Genomic DNA, 21,797 nt, shown 5'->3' on the forward strand with positions numbered 1-21,797 from the left:
CTGGAACCCGTCTGTACTTCCATAGTCTGATCAACATTAAGAGAAGTTTTTACTTCCCAGAGATCAGAACACATATTTTGTGCTCAGAGATACCACGTTATAGAGGTGTCAAACCCCTCCCTTTTTCAGCTGAACAGTAAACAGCATTAGTCAAGTGAAAGAGAAAAGAAATTCAGACTTTGAATTTGCAAGTGACAATTAGAGGAACATTTATACAGGAACACAAACTGAGTACATGTAGTACAAAAGCCACACTGAAGTAAGAAAGGATGAAAATTCACAAAAACCTCTTTATACTCCCTTTCAAAGTAACTTTGTACACAAAGTGTCCTTTGTACACAATACACATTCTAGAGTCACTACAAGAACTTAATTATGGATTCTTTAAACAAGACAAGGTTTATATAACATTTTATGAATAACTTTTTATTACCACCAGAAAACTTGGAATACACAATATCCTCATTACTTTATCATTCACATTTTTATATTCAGTCCTTTTACATAAATCAAGCAACACAAAGAGGTCTTGAAATCCACATAAATGCAATCTATTCCAACACATCATAGCTCCTTTACATTCCCACAATAGCATTCAGCTGCTTTACTGTAAATAAAAGCCTGATTCAGATTTCTGTCTTACTGTTCAATGCTATGAATTCATTGAAACTTCTCAATATATTCAGTCTAGCCAGATCAGGATAAAATGAAATCAGATGTCCAGAACTCATACCATAAGCAACATACCTTGAAAATATTCATTATGAAATATAGAAAGTTGCTAAAACACAAAGCTCATGTTTTTGAGAAAGCTATTATATCAGGTTCAAATTCTGCAAGCAGATACACATATACTTAACGCTACTGCTAGCAGTGGTCTAAGTGCAGCCAAAGGGATTGGTCACAACAGTAAATTTGCATCTGTACATATAAATACATTCTTGCATGGATATGCCCTCAATTTTCCGTGTTATCCGGCTAAACTGAATTAAGGCACAGTGGTTAGAGCACATATTCTGTAACACTAAGGCACCTGATACTTAGGTTTCAAATCTAATTCTTCACTTGATTAGTTCTCCAGAGTAGAAAGCAAGCCAATCACAAACAAGCATCCAAGGTACTTCAGCTAAAGGACTTTATTCCAATTTAGACCACTCTTACTTTGTGCGGCCATTAATCTAATATGAAAGAAATAAAACCTTTACAAAATTCCTTAATTTTCTAAATTCAAGAATTTAGTTCTCAAACTTGAAGAAAATATCCACACAAAGATCTCTTACATATTTTGTAAAGAAAATGAAAACACTAAGTAACAGGATCCAAGATGCACCTCTGTGCCTACATATTTGTCATTTAAATTAAAAGTTCACATTCCTTCAGCCTAATAAAGATAGAAAATTACCTCAAATACATTTATATTAAAAACAAATAATGTGGAGATCTTACCTATCTTTTCTACGTTCTCCAATAGATACTGGGCTAATGGAAATCCTAGGTAATGTAGAAAGGGAGTTCTGAGATTGGCTGCTGGCGAAGGAAGACGTTTCCAAGTTGAGAGGTGACTGTGGAGGAGTTATCAAGCTGGGACTGCTACATTCAGAGTGTGATAAGGAGCCTGTGGAAAATCAACAGCTGAGCTTTAGTATCCTGCATCTGTCATAGTCTGGAGACCTACACGGCCATAGTGAAAGACACCATACACATCTGAGACGAAAAAGAGGGCTGACTGTTCACTAGCACTCCATTAACCATGCAAGGAGCTTAGGGAGATGAGGTAACTGATTTCAGACACTGAAAACTTACTGTCCTTAATGACTACATGTCAAATCTGTCCTAAGTGTGCATAGAACTACTGCCATTCTCAACAGAGAAGTTTACAAACCAGCTACACCATAAGCATGTCTGGAAGCACTTAACAGTGCAAAGTTAAAAAAAAATAATAGAAACCAGGAAAGGAGAAGTAAAATAAAAATTTAATACATAGGTTTATTTTCAAATAAAGTATTTATGTAGACACCTTTCCTTTGGCTAGGAGATATATTATGAAACACCTGAGAACACCAATAAAACAGCAGCATGAATCATACACATAAACAGGAAAGCACTGCAATTTCAAACAAGTTTGACATGACTCCGTTTGCGGCTCTTCTGTGGTTGTATCCTCTCTGAGTAATTTACTGAAAAAGTATCCTGACAGAAACATTCAGTTTGTTTCCTCTGGAAAAAAGCTACAGAAAATAATTCTCAAATTGCTAATTACAAATGAAAGCCATTTGTATGAACTGTATTTACCCACATAGGAAAACCACTGGATGCGGTCCATTAAGGCTACAGAACATTTGAGCAATGATGGTGCAAAAAGTTGCTGTTTACTGTCATCAAACTCTGAATTCCACAGCCATCTGCCACTCCCAACTGGTACTTGTACCATGACTTCAAATATCCTCCACCACCATGTAATTTTGAGTGAAGTACTAAAATAATTTCACTGCATTTCAAAATATAATTTTCAACCAGTAATACAAAAATAGGCAAAACAATATAAAGAATAAAAAAAATAATGCCAGTCATTTCACTGTTAAAACTTTAAGAGGTCATTGTAGAAGAAAACTTTAAGCAAAGCGTACAAGACCGTATGCATAACATTGCTGTGTGTTTTATCATGCCATATCCAAGAGTCAACTAACAGAAAAATCAACTTTCATTAGAAAGTTTCTTTTTTTTATTTTTCTGTGGTGAAATACAAATTTTGTAGCCTTAATAAAAAGCCTCTGTAGCCTTTTGTAGTCATATTTAGAATTTGGCACAACCTGATTTAAGAACTGCAAAGGCTTTGGATTAGTGATACTGGAAACAGTACAATTACTTATGAAATAATTCACCTCTGTCAGAGCCCATCATGGACCTTGGATATCTTGGTGTTAAAGGGATCTTAATTCGTTCTGTTCTGTATTGCAAGTTACTTGAAGAACCTATTTTTACAACAAGAAAACATTACAATCATAAAAGTAAAAGCAACCACATCGAACAAAAAAGTACATTTAGATTCTACTTCTTCAATGGGCATTAAAACAGCCTCTGAATTTATGCACAAGCTTTCATGATTGCCTTTGTACACATCGTATTGCTGCAATGTATAGGAGCCCCACAGGAAATAAATCAGAAAAGCCAATTACCAAGTCTTGCACTGGATGGTAATGAATTTGAGCCGTGAGATGCTCTTGTACGTGAATTTTCAGAGTAGTCATTGGAGTGTTTATGACTGAGGTCCAAACTCAGGCGACCTTGATGCTGGGAACTGCGAAAAAAGGAGAAGAGAGCAAAACTCAGCAAAGCACCTCAGCAAATTGTAAACTGGCCAGCAAAAAATTTTGGTTATTCCAGAGTTACTGAATAAAATGCATGTGCCCCTCCTTCCCACTTCTCTGTATTTCCATCATTTTATGAGTTAAGAGAACCCAGAGGAGAAACAGCCTGAAGTGCTAAAAGGGAAAGGCTTTATTTGCTTTGGCAAGCATAAAAAAAAACCCAAACATTAGAAATTAGTTAAATTTATTTGTCAGCATCAGCCAGTGGAGCAGAAGGAAATCTAATCCATCAGTTACTGAAAGACATGAAAGCAACTGGGACATCACTTCTACTCAATAATGGTTTTGAGAACCCTGGGCCAAAATAACAGTGTGTTTCACTCTGCACTGTGTAAAATAACTACCAGAAGCAATTTCATACTAATGAAAACAAAAATTTAAGGTGATACAAATTTCAAGACACCTGGGATGCAGATGCTGATGACATATTTGGCTGGCAACTGATGGGCAATTGCTGGTGTGAACTCTATGGCTCCACGCAGTATAGATTGGATTTCTCATGACAGCAGTTACTGCAGGGCATGGTGCTAAGCTTCTTGGTACTGTACCTGCTTAAGATGACAAAGACACATTCTTATCAACAATATTACAATATAAACTACATATTTTAAATATATTTGATTAATACAAATATGTATTATAACATCTTCATGTACGACATAAAAATGACAAACGGATTAAGCACCATTTGACACCTTTTAAGTAGTACATACATATTTAAAATCTGCTTTATAATTTTGTAATAAGGCAGGAAAAGTGGGTTATACTAGCAAAAATGAAGTAATTCTTAGTACATCATTTTAATATGCAGTTGTAAGTAAAAGATTTTCTGTTTTCCAATATCAAAACTTTTTTTATATGGCAACAGAAATTCTACCTTTCTCTCCAACAGTCATCTAATAGGAAAACAAGTTTTTACTTGGTACTTGAACTGACTGCAGCTAAAATGATTTTTTTTCTTCTTCTGTTGCCTCAAAATATTCCCACTTCTAGTGTGTCCTAAAATTTTAAATTACAGTATTTCAATATTTATTTATGAAACTTACTATGGAAGATGTTCTTTTAAGTACACTCATCCTTCAGTATTCAACTAAAGTCTGGCCTACCATTTTCTCTTAAATGAGTCAGTAGTATACAATACAGGAGCAAAAACTTGTTCACATTTCCAGACCTACAGTCATATTGCCTAATGCAAGTTTGACTTGATTGGGTTATTATGCAAAGGTATCATAGATAAAGCTTTTAGTTAGAAATAATACCTTTTAATACTTTCTCTACTATTACTAAAGGAGAGAGAAAGAGAGAAAAGAGTAAAAGAAATCAAAGACCAAAAGCTTCTTTGATCTGAGCTCTTCTTGAGCACCTCTTTACATTCCGAAAATTAACGGGGGCAACAGGGTTTGAAGCTGTCTATTATTTTGGATATAAGTTATTACTTCCTTCATGGTCTCCACTGAGAAGGTCTTCCATAATTTCTAAAATATGCAGGAGTTGAAGGCTTTCCAAAGAATTGAGGGTAAACTCAAAAACCAGTATTATCTTTTCCGAAAGTCAAGTTTCATATGCAACTGCTGAAGTGAAGGTAGCTACACTAAAGACTGGACAATCCACCTAGCATTAGGTTTACTAAATATTTCTCAACTAGTTCAAAGCAATTAGTGTAAAATGGCCTAATTATCTCCTAAAGCACTTCATTTAGTCAGTGCCAGTTTAAAATCTGCTAACATGAATTTCAACACTAACAACTATTTGGGTCAACTGAGACAACATGCTGTTTCCTGTTCTACCTGATTATACTGATTTCTGTTTGAGGTGCTTGTGAGTCCCCTCTTCAGCAGTTTAGCATCTTAAACACACTGGCATTTAATCTATAATTCAGATTAAGATCACAAACAGTTTGGGCACTCAATTTGAGATATTCCAAGTATCTGATTTCCAATAGGCAGAACTTAATATGTTGCACTTCCTGAACATGAGATAATTCTCCTCTGAAGTATTCAGAAATCACGCTGCTAAAGTTTGGGATGCCTCCACTTACTGTCTGCTTTCAAAAACACTGGAAATCTTACTTGTTTCCTTAATGGATAAATTGCGCCTTGTTCACCACTAATGTATTCAAAACTCCTCTGCGCAGAAACTGAGGAAACACAAACCCTTCAGCCAGGAATGTCTCAGTTTCTTTAATGGTTCTTAAACTGTAAAGGTTTCACCATGCTCAGATTTACAACAGACCATGGAAATAAGTTTTGAGTCATGTTTGTTCTGCTCTTATGACTAATCCCCAGTATTATCCAAGATGGACAAATTCCCTGGGGCATTCCCAGAAAGTAACTATGACTTCTATAACTTACCTGCTGACATGCTGCCAGCATATAATGCAGCAGGCACAAAGCCATCACTGTGCCTAGCAGACCGTTTGGGTGAATATGGTGCCCATTCCTGTAGCTCTGGAGACAGATGCTCCTCACTAGCTGGAGCATACTTCTGTACCTACAAAAATACAGAAACTGGATTACAGGAAGATTCAGAAAAAAACAAATAAATAAATAGCCAAACTTCATAGGCAGTAAGCTACCTCAATCTTTCTAGTATGGGTTCCAGAATGCACTCACCATCATAGTGTTTGGTGTGCCTTTGTCTTTCAAAGATGCTATTGACTTCTGTCCTTTCTTCTTCCACCCTGCTCCTTTATTTTCTAATCTTTTTAGACTAATGTTTGCAACTTAACTGATATACTTTCCATCAAAATAAACCACCCAGTGTTTAGCTATGTTTCTCATTTAAAATACTACTTTAACAGCACATTTTAACTGTTATTTCAGCCACTACTGCAAATGTTTCTTAAAGAAGACCCAGCTAACTAGCCAGAAAGTGCTGTCCTCTAACACTGTATTTTCAGATATGTATGGAGCAACTTCTCTTTAATACAGCAATTCAGGTTTTGGACCCATCACAACTTTTGTACATAATGAGTAGGCACTGGTGCAATAAAGAAACATGAGAATAGCTCAGATACTGACAGTGATGCTAGAGAGCTCAGCACACAGAATTTACACATCTGAAATGCACAACACAAAACATGAGATTGAAGTACATAGTAAGTGAAAAATAATTACTGAAAAGGTACTTAAGAGTTTCTATGGTGGCAGTATTTTAATTAAATTAAATGTTACTGAGAGCACAAAGGCTCTATAATGCAGAGATACCTTGTCAGAAACAGTATTTGATCACTACCACAGGTGTATTAGTAGTAGTACCACCAACCTCTTAGGGATGAAAGTTCTCTTATGTTGATCAACTTATCAAAGTACAGAAGCTTAAATACACGACTAAGGAAATTGATAACACCTAACAGGGCTACAAATTCAACTACACTGCATGTTCTCTGTACGTTTTTGATATTATAAACACCACTTCAGGAACAAATGCATTGCAGACTGAACGTTACTGTATGTATGTGTAATGCACAAAGATATTCCACCAGAGAGACATTTTCAGACTCAATGGTGTCCACATTTTGAGATACAATATCACTTCTGCTCTCCAGTCAGCAACTTTAGAGTTACAAACTCTGACTATTTTCCTAAAGAATGGGGGCAAAATTAAGGGATCAAGAAAAAAGAATCACAGAACCTAGTCCTAATTTAACAAAAAAATGTAAATTAATATATCAACCAAAAATTACAATCTTATAATTCTATTATATGATTTTCTTCTTCACCTTGAACCAACACATGGGTTGCATTAAGGGACAGGCTGGGCATCAGTCAGTTGGTAGTGTAGTGAGCAATTCTTTTTACTTGTGTCATTTGTCTTTCTTGGATTTTATTTCTCTTATTATTTTCCTTTTCATAACTATTTTCACTATTATTGTTTCAATTATCAATACTATTTCAATTATTATCATTATTATTTCCATTAAACTGTTTTTAACTCAACCCATGAGTTTTCTGACTTTTACTGTTTTGTTTCTCTTTCTGAATCACACAGGGGGAGTGAGCAAGCAGATGTGTGGTGTTCAGTTGCCAGCTGGAGTTAAAACACAACAATAATGCAGAATTTGCTGGACATGGCTATAAAAAAAGGCTTAAAGCTTTCCATAACTATTTTTCCCCAAAAATGTAACAGAATGTGGAAGAAATACAATGGAAGCAGCCAAAAAAAGACAATATTGACAGTTGTTCTCTTATACCAGTATTTCTGCAGAATAAGGCTTCAAACCTTGTACTACTTCCAATTCAGCTCTGCTGTCTGTACTGCTTCTAAAAATTCCTGAGGAGGGTGGGATTATCCAGGTATACACATGTACAGGTAAAGAATATAATATTTTAAGCCATTATATAAAAGCAAAAATAACACTTTTTGGAATTTCAGATTTTAGTTGGGGGGAGATAGAAAAAAAAAATCTACCTGCCAACTGGCCAGATCTGGGGCAGTAGACCTGAAACTACATTACTGATTATGCCACTTTATAGAACACAGTCATCTAAACAGCTTGTTCTTCCTAGATCACATAAAATCCTTCTTCCACCCACTCTGTTAAGACAGGACCCACAATCTCCCCAGCCAGATTTTTATTCTAATAAATTATTTTCTCATTTTTAATTTTATTACTAAATCATAGTCTCAAAAACTTCTCATCTTTACAGTGTAATGTGACTAACGTCCTATGAATTTCAGATTAATTATTTAGACACATAAAAGCTTACAAAAAAAGCTGTCGTGAATGGTTTTTCCATTACTTAGTACAGAGAGAGCTGAGCAACCGATATGACTTCTGTAAACATAGGAAGCCCTATTATCAGTTTTTGTAAAGCTGCCTCTTTGCATTTTATTTCATTTTTTTCATGTTGTCAAAAGCATACAAGAGGGAGCCCAGATCTTCCAACGAGCAGCTTTACAACCCAAGATGTGGCTGCTAAGCAGAACTTCATCAGTCTGTTTGGCAGCCACCACTTCCTGTTAAATACTGAAGCCCCATGAACTGGTTCTGTATTTGTGATACTGCAAAGTGTGACATAAATCTGTGGCAGCTGCTCAGGGGATCTGGATTTTGAGAATGCACCATGCTTCTCCTGTTATAGTATGTAACTGGGCACTCAAAACCACACTGAAAACACACTTTAAGGTTTACAGTTTTGTGCTTCAATATACCAAGCTTCTACCTGAAGTGCAGGATTAGGAATGGGCATAGGGGTCATTTTATGCCTCAGAGCAGGAGCTGATTTTGGCCTCGGTCTTTTAATCTCTGGCTCTTCAACTCTTTGAAAGCCAATGTCATCTTCACAGGATTTCCTTGAAGAGAGATGAGTGCAGTCAACTCCCTCCTCCCGATAATAATGCCCAGCACTCCTGCCACGCCCCTTGAGAGCAGCAGAGTCCTGTTTAAGTGCCAAGGAAACTGGAGCTTGGGCAGTGGCTGGGCTCGTGGGTGGTGATCCAGTTGTCACCGTCGACTCCGATGCAGAGCTGGCCTGCTGTTTATGTTTAAATTTGATAGAGTCACTCCTCTTAGGGGGAGTTGGAGGAGTTGAAGCCATTTCGGCTTTTGATGGCTGAGGTGAATGGCTTGTCACCTGATTAGGGGAAAGGTACTCCAGTTTAGGAGGAGTTGGTGGTCTTTTGAACGTATCAGGGTCAAAGATAGATTTTCTTTGTTTTGGCTTTCTGTACACAGAGAACTTTTCTGTTTCTGTTGCTGAGATATTAACCATGACTTTTGGCCAGGTACCACCACTATGCTTAGTTCCATGTCCTTTGTCAAACGCTGCCTCTACCATCATACAGTCAGCTCCTGTAGGTTCGTAAGGCAGCCTTGTGTTCTCCAAGTCAACATCTCCATAGCCTCGGTCCCCATATGTCTCTGGGCTGAAGGAGCTGAGACTGTGTTCTGAATTACTGTGGCAACTGTGCACTGTGCTCCTGTGAGAGTCTACTCGCAATGTGTTATTAGGGAAAGGTTTGTGATCACAAAATGAACTGCTGCCCTGATCACTCTGGTCCTTCTTGCCGTCCATGATATCTGGATTGAAAATATCAGTTTGGGTTGAGCTGTTGAGTTTTAGATTTCTTTTATTTTGGGCTTGTATGTCTGATGTGTGAACCCTACAGTTTGATATTTTTTCTGAATCCTTCAGATTTTCAAATATATTTTGACCACTCCAAGATGAACTTTGAGGAAAAACCTAAAACAAAAAACAAACAAACAACATGTGATCACTTCATTATTACAGTTGATTTCTCTTTAGCATGAGGCATATTCTAGCCTTTTTTATTTACCTATGCCTGAATGTACACCGAGATATGTATAGATACACTAAGGAAAGGTTTAATAAAATCTTACATATTCAAAATAGAGAACATGAGATAAAGCAAAGCTAAATATTTTTTGAAACACATTTAGAACAATTCCAAAAGGGGAATTATGCCGCGGCCAGGTGGAGGGGAGAAAACACCGACACGATGTAGGTTCACGAAATACTCCGTTTATTGATTACAAGGCTGCTCTTAATATACTGTCCCACACGCAATCACGCACTACTTGATTGGCTACTTCACTCTGCCCGCGAGAGGTACACGCTCCACTTTGCCTCTCCTGATTGGTTTCACACCTTCGCTTCAGCTTAGCGTTACATCATGCTTCTGGCATCTTGTTATTGCTCTCCTGTTTTGCTGACCTTGATGCTTCCTCTTCCAGCCTGGGGTCAGAGGCTCACTTTCTCACAGCTTGCTGCAAGCCTGTTAAAGCGCCCATGCTCGACCCCCAACAGAATTACATGTGGCAGAAGTACTGAACTAACAGTAAAGGAACCTGCATTATACTTTTACCTGTTAAGTGATGCTAACGAGTCATCTTTCATTGCCCATTTCCCCTCAAACATTTCCTATTTTTACTTGCTTAAAACCTCAAGCTCTCTAGAGCTGAACTATCACTCGCAAAGCCCATGTGACAGGCCCAGCATAATGGGATTCTAAGCTCAATAAACCTGAAAAGAAAGCCTTGTATTTAATCCTCATGATAGCCAGGCTTCAGTTTTCAGCACAACTCCCTCCTGACTAAAAGCAAACCTTTCTGTGCTCTGAAGACATCTTTCATGTACAAAATTGCTGCAGCTCTGAAGCAGAAACTAAGAAAGAAGCAGCTGTGCTAGGAATCACTTCATGTAGCCAGCAAACAAATGGAAAAGAAGTTAAGAGTAATAAAGGAGTTTAATTTCCTACCAGATGCCACAATAGCTTTACTTTAGACATAACTGTTGAGTGAACGTACCATGCATCCAGATGGTCTTACTGTTAGCAGCTACTTCCCCATGATGATACATAATTATTTTTTTCATATACTCTTCCCTGAAGAACTAAACCAGTTTTCTATAAATCAAATAAAATTCTGAAAATTTAGCTTCTCCTACTCACCTTCATCAGCGATAGGGTAAGGGAATCCCTACAGTTTCGTAGCAAAGCTTCACACTCAGTAAGCGACTTATTATCTAGTGCAATGCCATTGATCTACACACCAAAAAAAAACCAAAACACAACAGATATCTGTAAATCAAAGGTAGCAGGTGGGGAGCATCTCAGAGTCAGGGAAAACACTAGTTTTATATGTAGAGCTGACTGAAGTCTGGTTGACCTTGTCCTGTCTTTTTTCATTCTCCACTAAAAACCAACCCACCTGACTGCAATTCTTCTATTCCTCTCAGAGATATAGTGTAACAACTCTCATTTCACTAGGTTAGCCTCTATGCATTTACATAAGAGTAACCACCTTCTGTTTCACAGGAGTTCCTAAACCACACAGGAGCTTAAGGCTGCAAATGCACCCAGGGAAAAACTTCCTCTCCAGGAGGATGACATCTGTGATACTGTAATTTAAAAGACAAGAAAACTTTCATCCTACCGAGGGATGTCTTTTTGAAAGTGACCTTTCCTATTCAGTATAAAAATCACAAGTATCATTATATATAAGCCAAGTGTGAAGAGTAAGCATATAAGAAAAGTGTAGCAAATATCCTGCACATTATACTTATCACTCAGTCTACAAACACATTAATTCATAATAAATATTTAGTAATATACAAAAAGGATATAAAACAGTAAGACTAAAAAAAAAATATCAGAAAGTTTGGCATCTTAAAAGAGTAGCAACAACTGTAGTACTTTAAAATGAATAATAATTAAAAAGAAAACCACCAAAAAGAGGAGAACGCATTCTTAACACTTACAGCGATTATTCTATCTCCCACACTAAGGGAACCCTCTTTGGCAGCTGGGCTTCCGGGCACAACAGCAGCAACAAATATTCCATTTTCTAGATTGACTCCACTATCTGAAATACACACACACAAATGTAATTTATTCCTGCAAATCAAATACCTTGCTCAAACAGCATGTTTGACCTCGCACAATAAAGAAATATAACTACCAAACCAACTGAATTTCAAATTCTGAAGCCCTTTTGAAGAAATAAGAACAAAGTGAGGGAAAATACTAGAACCAAGTATTAAAATTAGAAACAAAAGCAAAATAAAAACCAACAAAACCCACTGAAGAACAACAACAAAGACAAAAAAACAAAGGAAAAAAGGGCAAAAGAGAGTACTTATAGAATAAAGCTATCATTAATATTAGCATTCTTAGTTAACAATTAATGAAAATCCCTATCTAGAAGAAAGCAACAGTTTAAGTAGAATTTAAGCAGAGGCTCAGAATATATACCTTTATGTCGAGTCATTTTTGGCTGAACAAACATGTACTATTTACATACATCATTTAGAGCCATTACCTTTATGCCCAGAAACATTGATGTGAAGAGGTGTTATCACTCGCCCACCTAAGGACTTCCTCCTTCGAACCACCATGTTAATAACACCTCCTCCATTTAGAACAGCTTTTATAACTTGCTTTTTATCCTTATTAGTAAGATCCACATCATTTATCTTCAGCAACCAATCATTCACTCTGGTAGATAAACAGAAATAAGCAGGTCAGTGTTATAAGCACACTTTGCTGGATGCAGAACATAAATAGCATTCACTAGAAGGGATGCAACAGAGCTCATGTCAATGCCCTAATTCTTAATTATTTGGAGTTCTCCATTCCTGAAAAAGCATTAAATAGCAGCTAAATGAAAACCAGGACTCACAGTCTGCACTTCCCTAAACAAAGTGTATCTTCAAATCACTTACGCACCTGATTTTAAAGCAATGCCTTGGACAGAGGGTAGTTATTAAAAATCTTCTATCAGCACTAAGAACAGGAACAGCTGTATAAATTTTCCCTCACTCTACTCTCCTTTCTGCTCCCCTTGTCCACTTAGCTCACCCTCATGTCTTTACCAGAATTTGAATAAATAGATGAAAGTTTGAGAAGATAATAAACTAAGCAGATAAGGCACAGAGAAACAAAAATATTTCTAATTGTGGTGAGTTTTAAGGGATAAGTCAAATAGTGTCTAGTTTCTGCAATGCTTTTTGGCATCAGTCTTCTCAGTGTGATTTCCCAACCAACATTAATAACATTATACACGACTAATGGTAAAAAAGAACTTTAAAAAGGGGAAAAAAAAACAATTTACAATATGCTCATACTTAGTTTATTATGATCAACAAAAGACAAGTATCTTCCAAAGTCACACTCTACCTTAATCGACCATCAGCAATGCTTCCTTTGTCTACTTTGGTAACGAAGATCCCACAGTCTCCAGGGAGGTATGGTTCATTCACACCTTCTGCCACATCAAAGCCAAGTGCCTTCAAGTCCATGTCGTCCTAATAAATATGATTAACAAGCGACTTAACTGCACTGGCAACCATTATGCTGTTGTTTGCTGCTGTTAGCAAGAGACATTACAGCATGTTTGTATTACGCACTTATATTTACAGGGTACCTGTTCTAGCCACGTTTTTTTATTTTGTCCTTCAACATATAGCAATTCCATTAGTCATTAGGTGTTCTCTAGCATTACAATTATCCTTCTCTCTCAGATTAAGGGTGAAATAATGCAGGAAGAGGAACTTCACCAAACAGGCATGGGAAAGCAGAAGACCATGTGAGAAAGCATGTTCAGATTCATATAACCTCTTTTAAGGTATGATGCTGAATGTGTAAAATGAGAGAATAAGGTATGGGCATTATTTGGGGAAAAAAACAAACTCTAAATGTAGGACAATAGCATTGTGTCTTAGTGCTAAACTCAGAAAGATGTCCACTTTGATATAGCTAGAGACCACAAGTAAACAGGAAAGAAAGCTCTAACATTATGGGGGAACACAGATTAGAGACAATATTCTACCCTGGCCCCAAACAGATCATCCTCAATGTGAAAAGTGCTAAACTTGTTTAACAAATCAGTCATTGAACCAAACAATGTAAGTGTTTGCTTTGGTAAATGGCAAAAAATAAAAAAGAAACCCTGAGCAACTGATCACAAACTGATTATTGCTATTTTCAGTGTTAAATAAGACATTTATAAAAATTAGAGAACTCTACTTGAAATCAACTGAACCAACCATCTCAGCACACTGAAGGGAGATGATAACTTGAAATTTAAAAACATACAAAAATTAAATTGAACTTAAATAAGACATGTGAGGCACGGTTCTAGACATGATTTGATGACTAACCCCTTAAAATCAGCAGAGCATAAGAGCTGCAGGGAGTGCAAGAGATGCCTCATAAAAGCTGAAGATAAAACATTCAAATATATGAATATAGACCAGAAATTCAATTGATCTAAACCTGCCAGAAATACACTAAACCCCTCGATTCTTCCAAATGTTCTAGGTAAGGAAAAGTTTCATAGGGAAGAGTATGGGGCTGCCATAAAAATAAAGACCAAGTAGAGATCACAGACCCACTGCACAGCCTCAGAACTGGAAAGTGAATTTTATTTCCCTAAGCTTTGAGCTGAGCAATTATGTAGAATATGAGCTTAAGCAGATAGATGAAGTTGAAGTAAAAATAAAAGGATTTAAATGTATTCAACTCTAGAACCTCCATCCTGGACTTCAAATGTTGGTAGGTCAGCAAGGATTTTCCCACGTATGTAATCAAGGTTAGCACAATATCATTACCATATGTAGTAGCAAGTATAATCCCCATGTTCAGTAAAGAGAAACATATTGAAATCACAAAGTTTATGCATGTGATCTCAGCATTTAGAACAATCTCCAAAGTACAGAATAACTAAATAGCTATACATGAATGGAAAATTCATCAGGCTGGAATGTTGTTTACCACAGCTATACTGGCCAACCAATTTTACAGATAATGGAAAAGCAAAATTATTAGTTCTCAGTTAAAATGGAGAAGATGGCTACGGACAAAATCTGATGATGAAAGACTTGGCCAAAAATGGTGAAAAAGCAAATGGCAAAAGGGAAATTGTTATCCCAGAAAGAATTTAGAGATGGTCGTCTGATTGATCAGCATTGGTACTCAGTTCATGTAGTCTTTTCAATCTATATATTTCAACATCTAATATTACTAAATAATATATTTAGTGCCAGAAAAAGAATGTATTAGCGATTATTTTTGGATGCACTGTCAGAACACAGACAGATTGGAAGAGCATAAAAACACATGACCCCAAGTATTGCAGTATAATAAAAGGGATTTAATTAGATAGCATGAAATGACAAGTTTTGTCATTCAGAAATGACAAAGAAATTCTGGTATATGCAGAACCTGTTATAAATGAAACAATCTGGAAGACTATGTGTGAGTTCTATGTGGTCAGGAAGATTTTAAGCAAATAATGTTATGTGCCAGCTAAAAACTTCAAATAGAACAGCATCCAAGACTTGCACACAAAACAACTGAAATAAAAATTCTAGCCTATAACAAAGAAAAAATTAAACAGGGAAGAGTACTACTAGGACAATGAAAGGATGTGGAGGTTATCTTGAAAGCTAAATTTAAGGACTTCATTTTATCAGCCAAAATAGAAAAGGGATTTAACTTCCTCTACAGACAAGCAAGAAAAATTAGCACCTCCTTTCATCCCAGATTTTTAAGATGAAGTGCAATTTTGCCCTGAAACATATGTTGATCATTAATAAATACTTCAAATACTTTTAAATTTCTCACCATCAAATCTGAAGAAAAGTAGAAGAAATAACTTCATGTAAAAGCTTAACTATATATATGTGGTGTTGAATGTTAGGGTAGAGGACTGAGCTCTGACATCAGTGCTTCCATCCACCCTAAGTTTTGGCTGCCTCAGCACTGTCATTTCTGCAATGAATCATTAACTTCAAGAACACGGTTTAACTTAAAACATTATTTTATAGCACATGGACCTGAGTAGCCTGCAAGATCAGATGGAGGAACTATTTTTTATTTACAATTCATATTACAAAAAATACAAAGCTTGTGTATAACAGCTTGGTTTTGTCAACTACTTTCATCTACACATTACCACACTTGCTACATATGTGTGTGACTCCTCACAAAAGAAAAAAAGAAGACCAAAAAACCCCCAAAACCCCAAAAAACAAACTACCCAAAACCCAGATTAATTTTGAATCATACCTAGTATCAAAATAATTTATTTCAAAGTTATCAGATATGTAAAACAATACAGTCTGTGGCTTTGACTTACTCTGTCTTTTTCAAATTCTACCACTTCTGTTTCCCATTCCAGAGAATCTGTGTCTATGGCTGAGTCATGGGAACTATGGGCCATCAATTGACGAAATCGGGCCTCCTTTTCCAACTGATTCTCCATCTTCTCCCTAGGCAAAGAAAATAATTATTTAAAGACACAGACAACCCTTTAAAATAATTTGAGACATAATGTTACTGTTGTGAGATTCCTAATATTTTATTTTGTAAACAAAAAAAAACTAAGCTGTGACAGAAATCCACCTCATGCTTCCAACTTTCTGATGTTCTTAGACTGTTATCAAATTGACTTGCCTTTTCTATACACTGTCCTAACAGAGTCTTACAATTTTTGCATTACTTTTACATGACTGAAGTGCACAACTAGGTCTCTACCATTTCCCAAAATGCATTTAATTTACCCTCGGATGAGCTGCATCACTATGCTCAGGACAAGTGAGGCATGATAAATACTAACAGCAAAACCTATTCTATAACCCATGGAGATGATGTTTGATGCATATCCTCCTTGCACTCATAAACCAGTGAAATACAGCTGGGAGGAACTAAATTGCAGTTAATCCAACTCCAGCAAAAGAATCCCATATTAAGTGTATCTCCACAGTTCAAAGCTTAGAATATATGTCTCATTAATAAAATAAAAGGTTAAGATAGCAAGACTTAGAAACCTGCCCACCAGAATAATTTCTACAGTAACTAAAAATAAAGGTAATGTTTCCACATACATTACTGTGAATACCTGCTGTCCACAGCTATAACAACATATGGTTCACTTGCTAACACAGCTAACAAAGCAAAGTTTTTATCACTAGCTTCCATACAATTTTATAATTTCTCTAACATACTTCAGTTCCTTCAGTTCACGAACAGCATCATTTTTCTGCTTTCGCATGTCATCCAGATTGCGAAGAGCTTCAGCCAAGTCACTCACAGCCCGGTCTCTCTCCCTTCTTAAGTTGTCACACAAAGTCCTTCAAAAGCAAAGAAGTTTCAGGTTCATTACTTAAAAACCTAGCAAAGGTTTTTCCACACTGTATAGTTAATGCAAAATTCAAAAAAGCAGTTTCAAAATGTCTCTATAAAACCCAAAAGTATATGAAAGAAAAAATTACACTAGCTAGGTCTTATGGAAAAGCTTGTCATAATAACAAACTTTCTTCATCCCCTTCAAAACTTTATTTCTACTAATCTGCTTTAAACAAACAAGAAAAGAAAATCTGATTATGTTCCCTTAGTTTCTTACATATGTTCAGTAGCAAAGATACCGGGTACCTTTTGCAAAATGTCCCCTACAAGACTATAGCTATAGCAGGATTAGTTGGATTATGTCTAAAAGAATATGCAATTTGTTGTTCCTACACAGCAGTGCTGTTAGGCTGAAGAGTATTTACTAGAGACATATTACAGGTATGAAAGCACAGACAAAGCAAAAGTATCCTGCAAGGTACCCTCAACTTGGGAAAAAAAAGAAAATAAATATTAAAATCACCCTGTGAAAGCTAACGCATAACTTGAAGCAAGCGCCAGCAAAACCCAGCAAGTCCTAGAATTGCATCAACTGCACACAAGGTGTTAAAAAGTTCACTCATGTACCATCTAGCATTCCTTTACCGTATACTTTCCCTTTCTGCAACAATCTTATCCCGCTCTTGAAAGGCCCAATCTCTCCTACACTTGGCTACTTCTGCTTCCTGGACAGCTTCCTTTAGTTCTTGTGACATTGCCTCATATTGTTTGCGAAGCATTTCAATTTCTTTGTTTGCTCTTTCTATGTCAAGGGTAGCGGAATCTTGTATCTACAAATTAAAGAACATGGATAAGTATTTTAGGCATGACTTTTAGGTAACTATGCATAAACAGCATATGTGTGTCACCTGACATATTCAATTCTCATATTTTCATGAAAAATGTTAATTTATCTTAACAGTAACTCTGGGGGATTAAGAAAAAGGATAAAAACAGCTGCAACATTTTCCATTCAGTGTCACATAAATTCCTCTGAATATAATCTACATAAGTAAGAATCTTCACTTTGAAATAACATCAGTGAGCATTTTGTATTTCAGAAAAGACATTCCCTGCTTTTATCTTGTTCTGTTTAGTAGACAGAAAAAGCCTTCAAGAATATGTAGATATCAGATACAACACATATTTCCTGCAATTTAAGGATGCTGGGGAGGGACTATTCATTAGGGACTGTAGCGATAGGACAAGGGGTAATGGGTTGAAACTTAAAACATGGGAATGCTCCATCCCTCGTGGTGTTCAAGGCCAGGTTGAACAGAGACTTGGGTGACATGCTTTAGTGTGAGGTCTCCCTGCCCATGACATGGGGGTTGGAACTAGATGATCTTAAGGTCCTTTCCAACCATAACTATTCTAAGATTCTATGATTTACCCTGGGACAACCAAACATATATGTTTACAACACAGACTTGTGATTCACACAGGTTCCTTAACTGCAAAACAGAGCAAAGGAATTCCAAAAAAGTTTTTTTTTCAATGTTTCTTGGTTTAGGTAAGAATTAGTTTCTTCTTAAATTAACTTGTTCCTCTAATATTCTCTATTTTGAACATGAAAGACAGTTACAATGGTAAAACATATAGAGAGAATACTCCAAGCTTGCAGCACAATACACAGAAGGCAACTAGAGCAGTACAGCCCATCACAAGCATTGAATGCCATGGGCTTGCAACAACTGTGTGTGATTAATGTTAAGAATATTAAAAAAAAAAAATTATGAATTTGATTAGACTTGTTGTTTGACTAAACTTTGGAGAAATGCTTTTAAGACCTGAAAGCATGTATATCAAGAGACTAGAAAGTCACATTAATACACTTCAAGGGCTCTTTTTTTCTTTTCTTTCCCCTCTAAATTAGTTATAATTATATTAAAAAATAAGACAGCCCTGAACCTGAAATCTCAGGTTACTTTCTCATCTCAACAGGAAAACATTAAAATTGCAACAAACAAGACCAAACCAAGGCTAGTAAGCGTCATGTCTGGCCTATTGATTGTCTCTTTCATTTCCAAGGATCACTTCTCCTCTGGTCCACTGGCAGAAAAAAGACAATCAGAAAACCCACTCAAACAGAAGATCAAAAGATCAAACAGACATTTATATTTGAAATATCAGTTCTGATTTGGAATCTGCCAAAGGTGAGCATCTGAGAAGGTCCACTGCTAAGTCAATGCAAAGCTCACCCAAACTTAATCAGCTTCCTTGAGAAAACACCAAGCTTCCAAAATCCCACTGGCTGGCCATGAAGAACCAAAACCAATTAAATATCAATTTCATAGAATAATAGAGCAGTTTGGGTTGGAAGGGACCTAGTTATAACTCCTCTGGAATAAGCAAGGGCACCTTCCACTAGACCAAGTTGTTCAAAGGCCCATCCAGTCCAGCCTTGAGCACTCTGAGGGATGGGGCAGCCACAGCTTCTCTGGGCAACCTGCTCCAGTGTCTCACTATCTCAGTGAAGGATTTCTTTCTAACATCTAATTGACATCTACCCTCTTTCAGTTTCCAGTTTCAATTTCCAGTACAACTGAAAGCATAGCTGAATTGCTTCCCCACTCACTCATTTGAGACTTGCAAATCAGTATGACAGGCAAGACTAAAATACTCTTTTTTGTACTGGTAAAGGGTTGGTATTCAATGAAAGGAGAACACAAGTTTTATGAAAACAACCCTATCTAGATTAATATTAAATAATTTTGTATTATCTCATGAGCAAGAGTTCATGAGAGTTCTGATACTTTGCATTTTCATACTACATTATATGTAAGCATTTACTATTTTAAGTGGATTCATGCTTAGTATTGCACACAAGACAAGCATCAATAAGTGTGCAGAACTGTAAGAATGTTACTACTCATACAGACACATAAATTGTCAGAACAGCATATTAAAAACATGTATAGAATAGAAAATTTGCAATCATACTTCAATTAACTTAATTTATGAAGTATCATAAAGAAAGAAACAGCTAACATCCCAAGCAGGTCACAGGCGTGAACAACATGTTATAGATAGCAACAGGCCTACCAGCAGGCAATAAACTGCTTAGCCACCTGCTTGAACACGGTATTTTATCTGCCATTTATTTTTACAATCAGAAAATTAGTATGAAGCATGACTGTATTTCTTACAAACAAGTTCTGTCACTATGTCTGGAAGAACGTACACGCATTTATATGTAGGTAGAGTGACTTAGGAAAAAGGAGGAAGACACCCAATGTGCCCAGATCTTTAACGAATCTCTTGAAAATTACTGACCCTTTTAAGCTAGCAAAGAAAAAGGCATTTAAGAAGACTTGCAATACCTGACGGGCCTGATAATATTCCCTTAGTAGATGGTCTCTCTGGATGATAGCCTCTGTTCTCTCTTTCCTGGCAACATCTCTTTCTTCTTTCACTGTCTCTATATCCTTGCAAGCTTGGTCAAGCTCCTTCTGGGCCTCAGCTTTGTCCTTCACTTCATGACAGTATTTTTCCAGCAACTCATTCCTCTCACAAATTGCTCGATCTCTTTCCACTAGAGCTGAGTTTAGCTCCTAAAACAAGATCCATTGTTGCAGAAGGTTATGTACAGAAGAAAATAGATAATTCTTTCCAACTGGATACTCACTGACACCTTAAAACCCTAGAGAGTTTACCACTAATGTTCTGAAAAATGGGAGCAGAACAGGACTGTGTTCACATTACATACAAGTTAAGTACCAGTAAAGAACATTAAACCTGCTATTAAAGATATCACAACATCACATTAGCACAGTGCTAAGTCAAAAGTAAGCAAGGATCTGGGAGCACTCACAGTTTTGAGGAAACTGAATGAAGGAAGGTTATTAACCAGTCAGACGTGGTGTTTTAACAAAAGGATGTAAGTATGACAACAGATAAGAATACAGTACAAATATTTTTAAGTAACTGCCTCAGTTTTCTATGACTGAAGTCATGTAGAGAGCCCAGCTATGTAAGTAACCTATACCTCCCTCAGAAGTTTTAAAAGGTATCCTGGTTTCAGCAGGGATAGAGTTAATTTCCTTCTTAGTAGCTCATATAGCCATGTGGTTTTGATTTAGATTGAGAACAACACAACATACTGATGTTTCAGTTGTTGCTAAGTAGTGCTTATGCTAAGTCAAGAACTCCACAATTTTCCGTGCTCTACCAGTGAGGAGGGGCACAAGAAGCCTGGAGGGACCATAACCAGGACACCTGACCCAAACTAGCCAAAGTGGTATTCCATACCACAGCATGTCATATAAACTGGGGGGAGTCACCCAGAAGGGACCAATTGCTGCTAAGGTCAGACACAGCTGACATCTCAAAAGCAAAAGAAAGAAAAGGTTCTGATAGAAGATTTAAGATTTAAGAATGTCAAAATTTCATAAACTGATTTACATTCTATTTTCTGCTACAGTTTGCAAAGAGTATTTAAAACACAGATGGCAATTGCATTTTGCTGTACTAACATTAACTGGTTTTGCAATCAGCATCTTACTAAGGCTAGTCAGGCTGTTACAACAGTTCTGAGAAGATACTGTTATTTTTGCTGTAGAGTAACAGAAAGGCACTAGGATTAATAACTCACTTGATGAACTTTAAACATATCACTGATTGTCAGTTACCAGAGCAAATTTCTTCAATATCAGCAAGGGCTTCCACTGCTCAGTACCTCTGAGAAGAGAAATCCCTGACCCATCTTTTGGTGCCGGCAAGTTTTAGTACTGGAAGCAACATTTTGCACAGCTTAACTATAGTCTGTACTCAATATGCATTCAAATGTGTGTATAAAAC

At 36.6% G+C, this 21,797-nt stretch overlaps 1 protein-coding gene across 4 annotated transcripts in view; it reads right to left on the reverse strand.

The window, feature by feature from the left end:
- The window catches only part of DLG5 (discs large MAGUK scaffold protein 5), a 110,709-nt gene that overhangs the window by 17,555 nt on the left and 71,357 nt on the right, over positions 1-21,797 (reverse strand). For 2 of the 4 annotated variants that reach the window (XM_031052104.2, XM_031052107.2), the window contains exons 8-21: positions 20,321-20,551; positions 17,604-17,788; positions 16,838-16,963; positions 15,970-16,102; positions 13,008-13,135; positions 12,151-12,326; positions 11,591-11,694; positions 10,782-10,874; positions 8,534-9,553; positions 5,720-5,858; positions 3,772-3,919; positions 3,177-3,298; positions 2,883-2,972; positions 1,447-1,615 (exon numbers count right to left, since the gene is read on the reverse strand). In XM_031052104.2, the coding sequence (XP_030907964.2) occupies positions 1,447-1,615; positions 2,883-2,972; positions 3,177-3,298; positions 3,772-3,919; positions 5,720-5,858; positions 8,534-9,553; positions 10,782-10,874; positions 11,591-11,694; positions 12,151-12,326; positions 13,008-13,135; positions 15,970-16,102; positions 16,838-16,963; positions 17,604-17,788; positions 20,321-20,551 (2,864 nt within the window). The remainder of the gene's footprint in view (positions 1-1,446; positions 1,616-2,882; positions 2,973-3,176; positions 3,299-3,771; positions 3,920-5,719; positions 5,859-8,533; positions 9,554-10,781; positions 10,875-11,590; positions 11,695-12,150; positions 12,327-13,007; positions 13,136-15,969; positions 16,103-16,837; positions 16,964-17,603; positions 17,789-20,320; positions 20,552-21,797) is intronic. The other 2 variants (XM_031052105.2, XM_031052106.2) reach the window with 2 other exon arrangements.

The sequence above is a fragment of the Melopsittacus undulatus genome, chromosome 8 (assembly GCF_012275295.1).
Source record: "Melopsittacus undulatus isolate bMelUnd1 chromosome 8, bMelUnd1.mat.Z, whole genome shotgun sequence".
Lineage (NCBI taxonomy): Eukaryota > Metazoa > Chordata > Aves > Psittaciformes > Psittaculidae > Melopsittacus > Melopsittacus undulatus.